The 19,281-nt window shown below is 36.0% G+C and overlaps 1 protein-coding gene across 1 annotated transcript; it reads right to left on the bottom strand.

The window, feature by feature from the left end:
- Window positions 1-3,289: 3,289 nt before the first annotated feature.
- On the bottom strand, window positions 3,290-16,370 carry LOC129575520 (acetylcholine receptor subunit alpha-like 2). The gene is made up of 8 exons (XM_055459276.1): window positions 13,089-16,370; window positions 12,963-13,007; window positions 12,440-12,549; window positions 9,805-9,974; window positions 9,426-9,436; window positions 5,185-5,344; window positions 3,834-4,597; window positions 3,290-3,600 (listed from the first exon to the last, which is right to left on the bottom strand). Exons 1-8 carry the CDS (start codon window positions 13,281-13,283, stop codon window positions 3,403-3,405), a joined length of 1,653 nt encoding a protein of 550 aa, XP_055315251.1. The 5' UTR covers window positions 13,284-16,370; the 3' UTR covers window positions 3,290-3,402.
- Between the last annotated feature and the right edge of the window lie 2,911 nt (window positions 16,371-19,281).

Raw genomic sequence — 19,281 nt, forward strand, 5'->3', positions numbered from 1 at the left:
AATGAATTTACTGCATTTGCACAATGAAGCCACTTTTTTTCGTATATATAAAGCTTTTCTCGGTTCATTTTTCATTTTTCGAAACTGGTCCAACGCTCGAGAAAGCTTACACAGCAGCACAAACGAAAAGAACGAGAGAGCGACATAGCTACTGTTGCCCATAAGCAAAACCAAAACAAGAAGCAACACCAATGACGACAATAGAAAATGCGATACGATTGCTGGTAATTAATTTTCAAAAGCATTGAAAAAGATTTCCCTTTTTTGATCTCACTTCTTTTTTCTGCTCGTTCAATTTGCATCGAAGTAGACAAGAGAGAGAATAAGAAGAATACACGAGAGAAATGCGTGTATTTGGATAAGCAATGGACCTTCGGAATGCAATTCGTAATTTGTAAATGTCACTTTATGAAATACAATGGTGAAGAATCTTTGGCTTCCATCACGTGCACTGGCACATACTTAGAGACACACTCATTGAAGCTTTCCTACGTTCAGTCGCTACTCAAGTACTCACTTCGGAATCGTTCTATGGCAAAAATTTTTCTTAATTCTCTCGCCATTCAATTAATACATTTTTCGACTGAAACACATTTCAAAAACGCTTGACTCATGCCATGGAATGAACAAAGCGTAGCCAAAAGAATGACTTCAAAATAAATCAATGTACAAAAGTTGGTCTTTCTTTGTCAGCGATGGCATTAACTGTGCAATAAATGTGAAAAATACGTTACTTAAAGTACAATCTGATGCAGATTTGCATTTCGCAACGACCACAAAAAAGCAATTATACTTTTACGCGAGCCTTTAATTATGGCAGACAGCCATTCTTTCTACTTTTTTACTGGGTGCTCTGCCAGACACATCATTTGATATGTCTTGTTTTTTTTTCGTTGCTCGTACATACTTTTCCCGCGCGGCGAAAAAGATTCGGCCGCATTTTTTCTGGTGTTGCTACAATTTCGTTTGAAATACGGAGCTCTAAATTATGTTGACTGAAACTAAATTAATTCGAAAGATGATTTTAATTGCAGCCGGGAAGTATGATAAAATGGCTATACATCATTTTTGTCGTCATCATTTTATGCATCGCTCTTTTTTATTCCATTTGTGCAAAACTCCGACTGGTTCCGCAATTATTAATCAAAGTGCAGATAAAAATGTCCGAAATGCGCACAGTTCAGATTCATCTCAATGTTTCGCTAGTTTAATGAGGTTCATTTCGTTACGCGGTCAACGTTGTAGCATGCAGTGATGGTTTAAACGACCTTTTGCGAATGAAACCATTTCACAATGGAATTCTCATGAATTATTTGGCATAGCCAAATCGTTGGGCTTTTCATCGCGTAAACCATTGAATTTGATACGCTTGATTCCACCCTCGTTTTGCTACGCATTTTGCTTTTCTCCGATACCGATTTTCGAATTTTTTTTTCTTACCAGCATTCCCTTTCGAAACCCGTCACATTTATTGGTCAAATAAAAAATTCTATTGAATTATTCATTTTATGCTCGCTTTTTTCCCATTTTTGATGTGTTTCGTTTATTCATCTATTTCTGCGAAATTTCTGCACTGGAAAATCGAGCAAAGGAAGATTACTGAACTGGTAAATTAAATTTTAAAGAGAGGAAAAGCGCAAAAAAACCCATCCAAATTATCAAATTTACTGAAGTAATACGCGTATTTTCATTTTTTGTTTTTTCCACTGGGAAATCGAAAAGATCAAGCGGCGATTCTGTTGCAAATGTAATTTGTCCAAACATGGACGTTTCGTCTAGCTGTTTCCAGTGAAGTTAGTAGGTACTTACCTATACCATAGCGAATGATTTTTTTTTTTTCGTCTACTAGATGAAATAACACTTGTGCTACGAATAAAGAAAAGAAAAACCAATCTCTTGATTGTTTAATGTAATTGATGTCTTTATTCATAATTTTTTTTTTTGGATTTCGCTTAAATGACAAAACTACAAATGTTAACTTATTGGTTTTAGCCTAAACAAAATTTGCTATTTAATTTTTAAGATTTAATTTTTGATGGTGTTATTTTTTTGTCTTGTTTGTTTTAACCCCAAATTCGGTGAAGCAAAATGTTCAAATGATTCATTTTTCGTTTAAAAAAAAAAATTCGTCAAAATACTGAAATGAGTTAACTATGACGGTGGAAGAAAATAACGTGAGGTTCAACAAAATGTACAATTCTTGTGATGTTATGTACTATATTGATCTATCTGGTGACATCCAAAGTCGATTTTTAGTGACGTGATTATTTTGTGTGTTATTGATTTGAGCTATACATACATTAAATTATTTATATATGTATTTGATGCAAGGGGGAAACTACTACTACCGCATAATTCATATTAATACAATCTAGTACAACACCAATTCTGATAAATTCCAAAGAATTCTGCGCAATTCAAACCAATTCCAATCAATTCCGATGTTTCTAAGTCAAATTTGATGATGATCAACTTCAAAAATTGCAAATATAGGGTCATTTAGCATCTCAAAGGGATGCTTAAGCGCATGGATGTTCAATCTTATCGAAATAACTTCAGATATGGCGTTTTTAATTGTACATAGGTCTCACTTCCAATTCAATATTTCACTTCAAATAGGTAAAGGCTTTATGATACATAAAATATTTTCAAAATAGAAAACAGAGCTAAAATTGAGTCTTGTAGATCAAACCAAGTCAAATATGTTTTGGAAGTAAAAATCTTCAATATGCATTCAAATGAATGGTAAATGTCCCTATATTTGCGATATTTTGAGTTGATCATCACCAAATTTGACTAAGGAACATCGAAATCGATTGGAATTGTTTTGAATTGCGCAGAATTTTTTGGAATTTTTCAGAATTTGTGTTGTACTAGATTGTATTAATATGAATTACGCGGTAGTAGTAGTTTCCCCCTTGATTTGATGGTGCGTGTTTGAAAGGATGAAATTGCATATATGCTAGCGCGTTTCAAGTGAAAGTGAACGATGTGTTCACTTTTTACGACCGTTCTATTGAGAAATGTGTGCAAATTTTCTACTTTCGTTAAGTGGAAATTAAGCTATTTCCCAGATGTGGTGAATAACGCTTTCGAAAATCGAAACACATTTGAATAAGAATACCACGGTGGTACAGTACACATCTGTTTCTTTCGCAGCTATCGTGCGCCATTAAGTTTATTTGTGTACTTTACTTTCTCTATTCTCCATGAAATGTATTATGGCGGTTTTGATTTCAGTATTTCAGACTTTTGCTATTGGAGATGTGTACAGAGCAATAGATAGTTATTTGTCTATAGTGTGATAGTTTTAATCTATTTGAGGTTGTAATAAAATTGTGTTAGTTTTACGATCTCAATATATATACTTATATTCGTCGTTTTGTTGTCTCGCGCACAGATTTAGTATTTATTGTGAAGACTTAAATTGAAAATTTGCTTCGCAATTATTGATAATTCCGTGTCAATTGGTTGAGTATCATCGTAAAGTGATGGTGCTTCGCATAGGATGACAAACGTTCCAAACACTGATGCAGCCATAAAAAGCCACAAAAACAAACGATCCAATACCATGGCAACAAAACCCCAATCTTGATCCTCCTACATTCCGCAGCCCGGGTGATGACAATGAAACGAAAAAACAAACGGAGAAAATTGAGAGGATTTTTTTTTCAAACAAATCGAAAGCAGTACGATGTGCGGTACGTGTCCAAAGTCGGGTGTCAAATAAAACGATGGATTTTATCAATTAACAACCACATCGGAATTAACGTATGAAATTCACACAATAAATGTAGTAAAACTCGACAACAACAACAACAACAAAAACTCACCGCATTGAATTCGTCAACTTTCTGCATACGATGCTGGATAAACATGACATTGTGCATGGCTTTTTCCAATTCGAATGGGTATTTTTTGCGTGGTGCTACATCGCTCAGCGATTCATTTAAGCCCGACATCACCGATGGCAATCCATTGTAGCCGCTTGCATTGCCAAAAGCGCCCATTAAACCACTAAAACGATTCGTTGCGATTGTACTGTGTAATCCATTGCAACCGCGTCCCTGCATCGCTCGTATCGAATCTGGACTCGATCCACCCGAATTTAATTGCATTTCGGCCGTTAGTGCTGCAGTGAATTTGGATTTTTTCATTTTGATGCCATAGTTGATTTTCTTTGCGGCCAAATCACGGAGCAAATCTTTTGGCACACGCATCAACAGCAGTGTCGGCAGGATTTTTATGAAGAAACTCCGTACCCACGGTGCCATTTTATGTGTAGATGGCTTGCGATAGTGTATATTCAATATGACAATGGTTACAAGAACGGACAACCCGACCAGTACCATAGTGAAGAGGAGATATTTTCCCAGCAGCGGCAATGCCAACGATGTTGACGGTATAATTTCGGAAATCAGCAAGAAGAACATCGTTTGCGACAGTAAAATACTGATGCAAAGGGCAATTTTCTCACCTGAATCGGCTGGCAAATAAAATACCAACACCGACAAATATGAAATGCCGACACACGGCACGATTAAGTTGACAGTGTAGAATAATGTCTTGCGTCGTAATGTGATGTTGAAGAAGATATCTGTGACGGGAACGGGGCGATGCGAAAGAGAAGAAAATATAGACCGTTACATAAATATGGGGAAAATGATTAATGCATCATGATTAAAGGACGGAATGATTATTTATTTTCTCTCTCTACAGACACATACACACACATATTGAAAACGTAGGCGCCAGAAGGATACGTATATATGTTGTTTGTTCCACTTTGAATTTAATATTCAAACCTTTTGAAGCCTTTTTTTCTCCGTTGCCATTTCCACTTGTTGTCTTCACAAAGTTAAAATGACTCCGATCAATCACCCACCAAATCGTATCGGCAACGCTTTACACATTCTCGAACTTTTCAAACATTTTCTAATGACATCGAAATATTCTTGTTCATTATATTGCCTACGTGTGAACGAATGAATGATGCGTTGGGCGCGTAAGTTCCTTTTTCAATTTTCTTCATATGGTCGCAAAAAAATTTCGATTACATCATTTGCCAAACGTTTGCAATCAATCATCCACACACACATACACTCAGTCAATAAATGCGGAGTAAAAGTGGAGGAACAGATTCACTGCAGCGAGGGAAAAAGCGAGCGAAAGTGATTCACTTACCCGGATACGGTTCGGCACAACAGGGATAGTACTTCTCGTGTCGTTCGGCGGGTACACCTAGAATGTCCCATTCAACACTGGGATAGAATTCTCGCAAGTCGATACCCAACTCAACTTTATTGTTGTCGCCTTTCGTCTGATTTATGTGCTTTAAATCAATCTATGTGTGCCGAGCAGCCGAAACGATGAATGACACACAGCGTTAGAAATAGACGCGAAAAAATAGAACGAAAGAAATATAAATCAAATGCAATTATAAGATTTGTGAACAAGCTCACATTCACTTCAAAACAACATTTATCCATTCATCGATTTACTCGTCGAATTTCAATCGACTCAATAGATGGTATGCAGCATGCTATATTGTAAATCACAAGTGATCAAATTTCAAGTTCTCATGGAATTCAATAAGTCATTGGAATAAAAATTCATTATCCACATTTTTGCCTTCGAAACTTTCTTAATCGAAGTGGATTTTTCTACTTGTCTTGTTCGTCTCGATTTTTTTTTTCTTTTTCTTCTCTTTTTGTTCGTTCACTCTCTACTCAATAACAAACTTCAGACGATTTGTTTTCCGTTATCATCGTTGTCATCGTCTATCGTTCGGATATTGATACAATAACTCGATAGGGGATCGAATAAAAATAGGTGATTTTTCAACATTTAATATGATTCATGAACAATCTTTCCCCTCTCATCATATTCGGCGCATTCAACGGAATCAAGGAGCATCGGAATTTTTTAGAGCCGAAAAAAATCTTTTATTTAACACGTAATCGAACACCCGGTCAAACATATCACACTCTCTTATCGTACGCACACATACAAATGGCTCGCATGAATCTAGTTACAAATGAAAAATGCCAAAGGTCATATCTCTGAAATTGTATTGAACTCTTCACCCAATTTTTCTCCTTCTGTTCGTTCGCACATCTCTCTTCGAAATAAAAAAAAAAAAACAAATCTACTTATCGCGAACGGTTTAGTGTGTATTTTAGGTGGCTTGAAAATTGCCAAAGCCAATTGAACGGATGTCGATCCATCAATGGATCGCAAAATAAATAAAAATTGCTCACAAAATGAACATACCGTTTTTATGGCTTTGGTTCGCAAATGCTTCACACATACACCACTGCTTCTTAATGCCTGCGAGTGTGTAGTGCACGCGCAGCTCTTCAACGGCGTCAGCGGCGAACTTTGTGGAAGATTTCATTTTAAAGTGAATTCTCAATCGAATTGAGCTTTCACAAGATTTACGGAAAATGTATTGAGTTTCAATGAAACGTTCGTTCTTTGTTCAGGCGAAAAAGTCACGTTCGACTCGATGCTCTATTAATCATTAGTCGTAGATTTAGGAGTGAATCAACATGATTGAAATCGATTTCAGGATGCATCAGTGTCTGTCTCGCATATATTCACACACCGATACACACACCCCTCGCATGTCTTATTCATTTAGAAATAATCTGCTCATCAGGCAAATGGCATGCAATTTTTGCGTACAGTTTCGATGTAGCATGTGCGCCAAATGACTTCAATAAATAAATTATGAAACCGATTCGTTCGTTCGTAACCAACCGGTGCAACGACACATGATGCAAACAAATCGACAAGTTACTCCCATTGAATCCATCCACTTTTTGAAGGAAGAAAGAAATCACTCGACAGAACAGTGCTTTTGTTACATTTATTTTGCATACACTTGACGTAACTTAACACAAGAAGAAAAAGAAGAAAAACAACAAAATGCCAACGCTCAAATAACTTCGAATGACATTGCAGTTGTTGGGAAATTTTCGATGCGCAAAATCTTTGAACGAATTTTATTTGGATTTGCAAAACACTTTGATTTATATATTTCGCCCGTTTTTTTCATTCATGTGTAAAATTTTCCATAGTGCCATTGATAAAGTCCCGTTCAAAATCCGATTTATGTGATACATTTTGGCACGATTAACGGTTATAAATTTTAAAAATTCATTGAATCTATACGGCTTATTCACATAAATTGCGACATCGATGCGATACGGGTGCACACATTTTGCATGCAAAAGTATTTTGGCAGAGCTCAAGTAGTTGAATATCAGTTTAATTCCTATTCTAAATACATTTCAAGCCATGCTTCTTAAGCCGGGCTGCTTTTTCTTCAGTTCGACAATATTTTTCATCTTCCTACGCATCACTGATCAAAACACTAAATCTTTCATTCCGTACAGATTAAAAGTGGAAATAGTTTTCATTTTCTTCAATGGAAGCAACAAAAAGAGTCCACAGCATCAAAGATGAGAATGCAAGTTTCATTATGCAGACGTGAGGATGTTCTTTTTGTAGTGCATGTAATTTAAATATTTTCGCCGTTTGCAAGGAACAAGATTGTCGTAACGAGATTTTGTGCTGCATTTTCACCGTTTAATGGCAACAATGAAAATTGCAACATCAACAGCACAACAAAGTGATTGAGACGTGTCGTACCTGAGCGTATTTATAACAGCAATGCAATGGAAATAAAACATTAACGTCTTATTCAGGATGTTTTTAAGATCAAAGCAAAATAAAACGCTTTTTTAATAGATTTAAGGACTCTAACACTGGAGCACATAGAAATAAAATGACGGCAGGGCCTGATTGGATGGCATCAAAGGAAAAATTGTGAAATAAAAATGTCAAAACGGTGTTACTGCCATCGAGTAATCAATTTTTAGTAAATCTGATGGGAAAAAAGATTTCGCATCAGCGTGAGAGATTCTTATTTCCGATCGTACATATTGCGATATGGCATGTTAGTGATGCTATCTATACACCCACATCCGAAAGTATATATGAACATTTTTTTCGGTTCGCGGTTCGTTTGCGAACATACTTTCGCGCGCTTTAACAAGCTGCTCATTATTCGGCTAGCCAGAAAAGTCATTATTCAATCTCGTTCTGCATTGCCATCATGAATATTCAGGCGAGATTGTGAATTATTTATGCATAAGCGCTCTGTCATGCACATGAAACATTTTTTATCCCTCATTCTCTTTCTCGAATTTCAACTCTGGCTGAAGACGCGAACGGGTAGAGAGAGAATGGAGATGGTGTAAAACATGGAAAGTTTTCGCTGTACGTCTGAGTGTGTGTTACGATATGGCTCATGTTGCGCGGAATTTTTCCAGTATGTTCAATGTGTGAATTCAAATCGCCCATATCCTTGTTGTCCCAGTTCAATGGATGTACTGTTGTAAAAACGTACATACATAAATATTTCTGCACTCAATTTATGTATGAAATTGCATGGCAGAAGCAAGACACACACACACACACACACAGCAATCGGTGTCGCTTCACTGTGCTTGTGCTACATGATTTTGGCGTATTTTTCGGTTTGATTCAACTTGTAACCATATATTAAAATAAAGCAAACGAATTTTTTATGACGTCGAAGTGTTGTGTGTGTGTGTGTGTCTCTTTGTGTGTATGATTTCCCGTTGTCTTTCACTGCCGATGGTAGCCCACATTTTAAGCCCAGTGTATGGAAACGTGAAGTGCATGTGAGAGTACCAGATGCCATCACTTAATCCTTAACATGATGAAAATTCCATTTTAATATAGCGAAAAAGACAAACATAACCACAACCCAGAGAGCAAGCGAGCGAAAGAGAGTGTGTGTGTGAAAACCATGACAACACACACAGACTCTTTCTACTATGGGAAATTCTACCCATAATTTTTTTTATCTCCATTCTATCGTTAAATAAATAGTTTTGCATCGAGCGCAACCATGGCAAAGTGGATGTTTGTGCACTGAATTGCTTTCGAAGTGGAGCACACAATGAAAAAATATTGCATTATATGAAATGAATTTTTGTGTTGAATTTTATAATTGCTCTGAAATAATGGATAATTCAATTAAAATTATTATGCACCCTCGTCCCCAATTTTTCCTGCGGCTGCTGCAGCTACAGCAACGGCTGTTCCGAAAAACGGGAACGTCTTCCATCAGATTTATTCACTCATTTTCTTTTCGCTATAAACCTTCATTAAGAATTTACTTAACGAGTTGTTTTTTTTTTTCTTGGAAAAATCAACGATGAAATTAAAATGGTTTCCGTTGTTACAGATTTTGTGCCAAATATCAATAGATTTGGCATGAATCACATCACATTTATATTCTGACATCTCGTTGTGAAGTGTAAAAGTACGAAAAAACTCAAACCTGACCTCCATCGTACAATGCAATACCAATAATAACAATACATTACCTGATCGCCATCTGAAAAAATAGAAAAAGAAAACATATTTATATTTTTAATTTTATATATTAACAAACGTAAATAACCAGTATTTAATATCAAATTATTGTTCTGGTTTTCCTTTCTCATATTTTAGTCATAATTTAGAATCACAGTTGTTCATATTTTAATTTTCTTCATCGTTCCCTATAATCATCTCTTATTGCTTTCATTTATCAGTGCTGTTAACATAAATATTTGCTGCAGTTAACTGTTTTGAATAGGATTTTGGTAATAGACTTAGATTGAGAGAAGTCTAACGGCACACACATGAAAGAAGCCATAAATGTGAAAAATAAAATTTGGCCAATTATCACGGAACATCTTCTTTTATACATATATTTCTTACCGTATGTCCATGATCCGAATTTCATGAAGCACGTCTGTTGATCGAATGGAAAGTATCTCACGTCAATTTCGCATGATGATTTGAAAATGGCTGGCGGCGTCCAATACACCTTGCCCGTATAGTGCAGCACGGCCTTTGTCAACGTTGTTACAACATACTCTCCATCGGCGCTATTTCACCAAAATTGCAATAAAAAAATGCATTTCAATTAAAATAAAACGGCTGAAGTGGCAGAATTCATTAAATCAGCTAATATAAACAAGTGCTTGAAGCACTCAAGCAATTTTTTTTTCAATTTATTCTCTTTTTTTTCAAAAAAATGAAGAGAATGAATTATTAAGCGAATTTCAACCGAATTTCAAGACACAATGTGTCCATTAAACAATTAGATCATTTTCAAAGTGAAAAATTGAAATCGCTAAAAAGCATAAGAGCATAAAATAGGAGGAAAAACCCCACTGAATATTGGTTTTGAAGATCGCATTCAAATGGAAATAATCAATTTTATTTCGAATTCCATACCAGCTAGGCTTCTGCATGGCTCTCAATAAATTAATTATTTCAATCAGTGTTTATTCATTACCGTTGGCAGTTCAATTGTCGCTTGTCACCTTTTTTTTTTATCAAAATAAAACAACGAGCGAGCGAACGAAGTTGAATGAACCGCAAATGCAATGAATTTTATCGATATATCATTTCATTTTTTCTTCGGTGTTGTATGTACACCTGCATTTGCTGAAAAGTGCAATTTATTTTCCGAATGCAAACTCTTGGCCGAATTTTAAATGATTCATAGTTTTGTGTGGTCGAATTGATGTGTTGATATTTCACATTCAATTAATTAACCAAAATGAATGAATTTAATAATTGATGTGTCTCGTTAAAACCTAGAACGAATTGTTCATATTCAATACCGTGTTGCTGGTTCGGTTGTAAGACATCGCATAGAAATATCATAGAGCCAATATGTCTCACAGTGGGGCAAATTCCGATGGAACATGTTATTTATTCAAATTTCATACTCGAAATTCTAAACGTTATCAATTTTCAACCTTTTTTATGTATTTATTTGAATATGCTGAATAAATTATTCCCAAGCGGAACAGTAAGATGAGATTCTATCGTGACGATGAATTTCATCGTGGAATAACGGCGAGCGCGTGTTTGTAAAAGTTCTCCTTTCTCACTGCTGCTGTGTTAAACATAGTATGCTATGCACGCAAACCGATACATGACTGTAGCTTGGACCGATCCAAAAAAAAAAGTTGTCCCTCATCCCAAAAGTCCGGCCAGTTTCGAAAAATATACCTCAAACTTTGGGGTACCTCCCGAACAAAAAATGATATTTTCATAGAAAAATGCATGAAAAACGTAAATTTTGTTCGGGAGGTACCTTAAAAAGTCAATTTTGAGAGTTTTTGTCTGGGTAGACTCCCCATATTTTCGAGAAAAAATAACATTGCACCAAGACACCATCCCTAAAAAGCCTATACTTAAGGATTTTTTGGTCAAATGTCGATTTTTTGGGAGTTTAAATCGAATATGAGGCCAGAAATATGTGAAAACATCACTCGATTTGGTCGTGTTGTCACTTAAAATGTTCGTAAGGGATCATACTAAATGTTCAAAGGCAGAGAAGGTAGAAATCGCTTGCTTTTATTTGTCAGATCGAAGCTCGTAGTCGTGATTTGCTCATTTCGGCCTGAAATTTGTCTTATATGTGTGAATCAATTGTCGCCAATATCCATCCAAATTGCAATCTGACAAGTACCAAAATGTTTGTACAGATTCTGGCTACACGACACAAGTCGAAAACCGAACAATAGTCCACCGCCTGGTCGACTTGTAGAGCAAAAAATGTAAAAAATGCCGAAAAATTTCAATTTTTTACACTGTAACTGACCCAGAATGCCTTTTCAAGGGCTGATGTCTTGGTAAAAGTTGTAGATATTGACGAGCCAAACAAAACCTCATCAACAGTTTCTGCCGAATATTGGCTGGAAAAATTATTTTGGTCGAAATGTAGCGATCTAAAATGGCTTCCGAAAACACTGTCATGAAAATTTTGATGTGAGGCTTGTTATGGGTTTTTGTATGGTACCCATATCGTTTTTTTTGGACAAAACCTATTTTTTTGAGGTATATTTTTCGAAACTGGCCGGACTTTTGGGATGAGGCACAACTTTTTTTTGGATCGGTCTACTGTAGCTCCATAGCGCACGCATACAGCCATGTATTGGTGTGCGTGAACCGTTTACTTTTGTTCAACACAGCAGCAGTGAGAAAGGAGAAGTGTGCATTTACACTGTACATGCGCTAGCCGCTAGTTCACGATGAAATTCATCGTCACGATAGAATATTATCTTACTGTTTAGCTTGGGTTGCCATACACATCAAAACAAACTGGTTGGAGTTTTCGTCAGTCGCTCGAAAAACACGGCTTTGTTTAAAAATAAAATTGAATAGGAAATGAATATTTTGCCGAGATGCAATCAATGCTTGAATCGGCTGAATAAATTAAATTTGATGGGATAATCTCGGTAGGTTCATCTATTGCTGCACCTTGTTGGCATTTTCAAAATCAAAATGATAAGATCTACGTTCCAATTTGGTGTAGTTGAATTAAGAAACTCACTTGTTGTACAAGACAATATCCGGTAGCCAAATGTGTTCCGACGGGACATACAGCTCTTGGACACCGCCATATTCCGATGGATCCCATTTGAGTTTATAGTCTTGCCATTCCTGTAGTCAATCGATGTGTGCGTGTTTAAGCAAAAATCACAATTAAGCATGCGAAATTTAATTAAATTTAATCAACAGATGTGTTGGTAGGATAAGAAGAAGTCGAAGACGATCTACGAGAAACGAAGAAGTATTGCAAACGAAAATGGTCGACACAATTTCCAAATGCTCAGGATTTTATACAAAATGAAGGAAATTTAATAGATCCAATTAAAATGATATTATTTGCGACTCAATGGGGCTGATGGACAGTGATAGCGATGAATGAGTGGCGGAAATAATTATGAAATACGTATGCAAATGGATATTGAATCGAAATGCTAGCATCAGCATGAATCGTCTTTAATTAAATTCATTAATAAATGTCACGCGCGGTACTATGGCACGGAAGGAGGAGAAGCAGTGAAACTTACGTGTTCCAACCAAACGTTTGTGGTTAAGATTTGATCCTTCAAATTCTGCAAATAAAACAAAGCGGAACGACGGAATTTCAATTAATTTCATTTCGATGCAAACACTCGCTGATTCAAACCACTTACCAAGTCAATGAGCTGTGACAAACGCAAGCCAAGCTTAACTAAAACCGTTTGTGTATTATTGCTGACCGGTCGGATTAATCGATTGTAATTGCTCAACAAATCATCATAAAGTCGTTTTGCATCCGGATTTCCGTTAATTTCCCGCACCACAATCAAATGCAAAACAAACACCGCGATTATTTTCAACGAAATCATATTCGATATTCTATAATTTCCAGTGTCGAATGGGGCAAAAATTGCCGAGATTACGTTTGAATCCAACTACGTTTGTTTTGGCACACCAAACCAAATTCACGGCACATGAAAATTTTGATTCTATTATCATTGAGCCTACATAGTGTCATTCAATGCAAAGCAAAAACATATGAAAGCGTTCAACATTATGGCTCTTCTACATTACTACGCACAATCCTTGCGAACACGGAAAATGGATGGTTTTTCAAGCAACTTTGACAGCAATCAAACTCATCGATTTTCATTCGCTGAATTTTCTTCACTTGCCACCAATTAAAACGATTTAAAATGATATTTTTCCAAACGTCCGTCAATTGTTTGTGACAATTTTAATATTTGAAATAAGAAAAAAATCGTCTACACTCGAAATTATTTAATTTTCTGTATGGAGAAAATGTTCACTTTTACGCACACATCGACCGTAAATGTTGCACTGAACGAAGAAGAGAGTCGCTTCTTATTTCTCTATGTGTGAATGCAGAGAGTGTGTATTTTGTTATTGTTGTCACTGGCGACGCTACTGTCGGATGCTGCGAATGTCCATACACTTTCGGATTTTCATCAAAGACGAAGGAAGAAAAATGAACGGAAGCTTTTGAGCATGCGCCCCACAACACGTACCGTGCATTTCATACGGCAGCGCAACATTAGTGGCAGCCCCAATAGCATGATTTGCGACAGACATACCCTCGGACGCGAACGTTGTTTGCGTTCATGCAAAAACGCATAGGGTGTGTATTTGTTAGCATTCAAATACCATTACACATTCAATATCTCGGAATACGACAGAAATGAGAAAATGTGTGACGTAAATGGGATTTTGCTGTTTGCTGAAATTTGGCCCGAAATTGTGTACATGTGCTGCTGCGTTTATGTTTGGATTTATGAAACTTGTTCGCTTCAATTGAAACAAATGGATGGATGGAGTAGCAGTACAATCATGCAATGCCACATGAATGCGTGCAAGCTCTCTCTCCGTTTTCCGAAACTTTTGGACATTTTGAAAGGAATTTCGGTTTTAATTCCTTTTAAATGTTGATCATGGTTTTGTAATCATCATTTTATGGAACGGAAGAAATCTTAATTTCTCTTTTAAAATATTATCAAGAGATACGTCAACAAAATGTATACCGTTGTTTGGGTCGCATGGAAATCGTATTGTAAAACAAACAAGTATAAAGCAAACAAATGATCTCTGAAACAAAGTCTTGTTTAAGAGTTTATTTTTCGAAATTCCAATTCTGTTTACTCTCTCTACGTTCACAGTTTTCGAGGCTACTTGCAATTGGCTTTCGAATTTTCACAGTGTAATTCTTAAATTCTTCTAAAGTTAAATACTGTAGGATAAAAGTATTTCGGAAAAACGTTTAAAAATGTGGACACAATGCAGCCAAACCAAAATACACCGAAAACACCTGAAACAATAGCTTTGAGAAATGGAAAACTGTTCCAAGTAACTCGAACATTTATTGAAGTTAACATTTAAGAAGATTAAAAGGAAAGAACCAAACAATTTTGGTCCCATCGGCGAATTCCTCGATTAATTACTGTACATAGAGCGGAGAGGGATTATGGTAACATTCTTGGCATAAGTTTGAAATAAAGTCAGTCGTTGTAGCATCCGAAAATAATAAACCGCTTATTGATGTGTGGCCACACAGCTATGGACCATGGACCATTACTACACTACATAAATTTACTTTACTTTACCTGCATTACTTTATAGTTACAGAAACAGTTCTTTCGAAGATCGATAGAACCAGATTCTCACACAAGAAAGCCAATCTGAATGGCGCCCCTGCGCAATTTGCAGGATGTTTTGATGTGTATGGCAACAATTTATTCAGCATATTCAAATAAATACATAAAAAAGGTTGAAAATTGATAACAACAATTTACTCTATAGTTATAATCGATTTTTTCATGACTATGATTCATAGTCTATGAATTGTTTGGCTAATTGTTAAAGAATTTCGAGTATGAAATTTGAATAAATAGCATGTTCCATTGGAATTCGCCCCACTGTGAGGCATATTGGCTCTATGATATTGCTGTCAAAACTATTTCATCCGCAACATTGTTAAAGAAAATTATTCCTGGGAATTTTTCCTCCAAAAACGCATAGCTAAAATTCAGTGAAATGAGTAATGGGCAACATGATATGATATGCAAACTGACTTCTAGAGTCAGAAAGTATATGACGGCAAATCTCTGCTATGTTTATATGATAATTATGTCCAATACCGCAGTAATATTTAATATGATAATGTCACTCCAATCGGGAGGTCAACAAGATCAACCGCACACGTGCACTCAATATGTGCTTCAATATACAATCAAACTACGACGAGGTGAAGCGTATAAATATTATGTGAAATTCCAAGGCAATTGCGCTCCCCGTACAACCACATAGAGGTCATTTTTGTATCATAAAATTGGTTGCGATATATGAGACCATAGTCATGTGTAACACCAATAAATTCATAAATTAATAATGGCCAATCTTGCCCGGCCGCTAATTAACTATTAAGTGGTAATAAATCTATGTTTTGCAGAGGATACATGCGGTTAAATGCAAGAGAAACCAAACAATTGCTATAATACCAATAATAATGCTTCGTGTCTGGGTTTTCTTCTCCGTTTGTAACAATTTTCCATTTTGTGATTGAAAATAGTCATCAATCAACGTGGATATTTATCTTTCATCGTCTCGTAAAATCGAGCATTCATGACAAGTGTAAGTACATATTTGTCACTCAATGTTTGAACGATACATATATTTGTGTGTGTTTACTTGGCCAATTTGTGCACAACAACTACCATTTACACTTAATGTCGTACAAAATTACCGCATTTATGATCGTTTTGCGCTTCAATGTGCACGTACACGTACAGCGTACACACATCCCTCCATGCCATAGCACAGATGCTGCGTTTTATGAATCTATCTATTATGAAGCAAACACGACTTAACTACTTGTCAACAGTGCAACATTTTTGTTGAGCTATTTCGACTTCTGTAGCAGTCATTGACGTCGGCGAAAGATGTTTTTTTCTCTCTCCCTTTCCAAAGTTGTGCCATTTCAAATTGAGGATATTCAGTGACCGATGCATTTCACGATGCAACAAGCTCGAAGCATATGCTTGAGTAACGGAGTGACGCCAATTCAGAATGCATGACACCCGCATTCGACATGCACTCACAATGAGATTTAATTCAGGTTGTTTGTGTGTGTGTGTATGAGTCAGTGTAATAAAAATTCAGCAAGAGCAGTATATCGAATAACAGCTTTTAGCTGCTGCAACTACCACGTTCCTTATGGAATTTACCTTACGCTTTAGTTTTTTTGTCGTTGTTGTCCGCAACACAAGAACAAACGGGCAACGAGCTGCCACTCTAAGAGGCATTAAAACTATATTTTTGAAGACAAACAACGACACGAAGAACTGGACATGATATACTACGACGGACGAATGAAAATGTCGAACACACGAACTGATGACACCAGTTTCCTTAATTTCCCATAAGTTCTTTCACTTGACTCTGTCGATGGGTTCATGAAACATTAAAACTTGGTATCGGACATTCGGAATGGGTAGTTACCAGCAAAAAAAAAACACGATGGTCGTAAAAAGGAGACTGAGATAAGAAAGAATGACAGCACATCACATCCGAAAATGAAATGACTTGACGAAAAAAAATACCGGTCCTTAAAGCATCCAACTAAAAGAAAAACTTTATCAATTATGAAGTTTCGCTTGATTCGTGCCTACCAATCAGGCCAGAGCCACCAGCAAAAACGCTCTGAAATTATATTTCTGTACGTCATTCAAACGTTCGCTTGAGTTTTTTTTCTTCCTTTCGCAATCGTTCGTGTTTTTGGGCAATTCGTGGAAATTCAACCCGTTTAGCTGGGAAATGGGTTTCTCAATGCCGTCATGATGCTAAGATATCATTTTGTTGCCAATAAATTTTGAAATTTTTGCATTTTCTATTAAATAATGGACCCGTAAATTGGCGCTAATTCAATACTCCAAACTTGAGCATTTTGAACATATTTCTGATGGAGAATGACAGACTGCACTTTTTGTTAACGGCAATTGTTTTTTGAGATATATTTATTTTTTTGCAAACAGCGTCGAAAATCAATTGCAGTAAAAGTTTTCCCGTCGAAATGATGATCGAAATAAACAATTGTGGTCCTGAAGTGATTTACATCGATGGACGAAATATCTATTTTTCATTCGTTTGTATCAGGAAATATTTTTACATTTTATTTTTGGGTGAAGAGAGATTGTACAGTGCTCTCCATGGCAAAAGAAAAAGAAGAGGCAAAAATCATCAATTCAGTTGGGAAAAGTTAAATGAAAAAGGGATCCTGACAAATTGCATGAATCAATAGACAATGCATACGAATATTTCTCGCTCGCCAACCGAAAACTTTTCAACCAAACTATAAAACCTTTCCATTTTCCCACTCATTCGATGCCATTATTTTTTTTCTTTTGTTCATGCTGTTTCGTCGGTGCGGTTTTCGCCACAAACGACTCGGAAGCTTGAATTATTTTTCAACAACTTCTTTTCGATGTCAGGATATTCACCACTTGCACTTCATATTGAAAGACCCAGAAGAAAAAAGAAACGAAATACCATTTTCTGCTCCGTTGAGTGTCTATGTGTCTATGAAATTTATGCATTGTGCTCGTTTGCTTCAATTTTATCGATTCAATTGTTGTGGTATGCAAAATATGTCTTCTCCAAAATAAAACCCCGAATACACGTTCACGTTCACGTTTCATTGTTCATTCGGTGTCCTATTCTTTTATTGATGTTTTCACACCAGGCAAATGTACCGATGGATATCGGTATAGTGATCCTATACAAATTTCCAAATGCGAAAAAGACGAAAAAAAAAAACGGAGGATCAATGCAAATATGCAGACAATCGTTCAAACGTCAGAGATACATCCGAAGAAAGAATGAACGAACAAACGAAAGAATGAAATAAAAATGAACGAATTGAACTGCATCATGATGAAATAATTCCACCAGAGAGAGCAGGGCACAGCTGCAAGCATGACAATATGCTGCAGTGCCATCATAAAATAGCATGAAATATTCGCTTTAACGCTTTCAATTTTTTATTTAACAAGACAAAATACACATCTGCATTGTGACTTCCCTGATTTAAACGATAGTTTTTGCACGGGAAGAAAGAAAATACTCCCAAAAGGTAAATTTGTCCAAGTTGGACTTGTACAAAACGGTTTTTTTTTTTCATTTTCACTGACTTCTTTTTCGTATATTTTCATTCAGTTTGAAGTTTCGAATATGATGTGACTAAACACATTCAAGGGAAATTCATATTTGTTATTACATACAGTACCGTGGAAAAGTTTGAGTATTACTATAAAATGCATCATTTCTATGACTTTTCTCCAAAATTTCAGCGTAATATAAGTGTTCAAAAGTTTCGTTGGATCAATAGCTATCAATTGAAAGTACTCGCTTAGACGAATTTCTATGAAAGTGAAAAATTCTCGTCATAATATGGGTGGTTTTCACCTCTAAATCGTTATTTAATTTTCAAAATTCGAACTAGAATTTTTTTGCCAACAAAACAAACCATTGGATGTAACTTTAGGCTACACAGACCTGCACAAAACCAAAAAAAACAGCAACTAACGAATTCAATTCGTTTGTATATTTAATAGCGTTATTTAGGCCAAAATGATTAAATTGAAAATAATAACCTATGAATGGCCGCCGATTGGATTAGGAAAGAATAGAATGTTATTAACTGATTTCAAAATCATTATTGGGATTTCTACTGCTGTTTGTTTGTTAATAAATTGCTGCTAATTATCAATAAGTGTGCCATAAAATTGTCCCATAATCGACGAGAATCACCGTCGCAGTTCGAAATATTATTCCATCACATTCTAGAACATTTTCGGT

The sequence above is a fragment of the Sitodiplosis mosellana genome, unplaced genomic scaffold (assembly GCF_009176505.1).
Source record: "Sitodiplosis mosellana isolate CC-2019 unplaced genomic scaffold, AAFC_SMos_1.0 Smas_scaffold_1, whole genome shotgun sequence".
Taxonomy (NCBI): domain Eukaryota; kingdom Metazoa; phylum Arthropoda; class Insecta; order Diptera; family Cecidomyiidae; genus Sitodiplosis; species Sitodiplosis mosellana.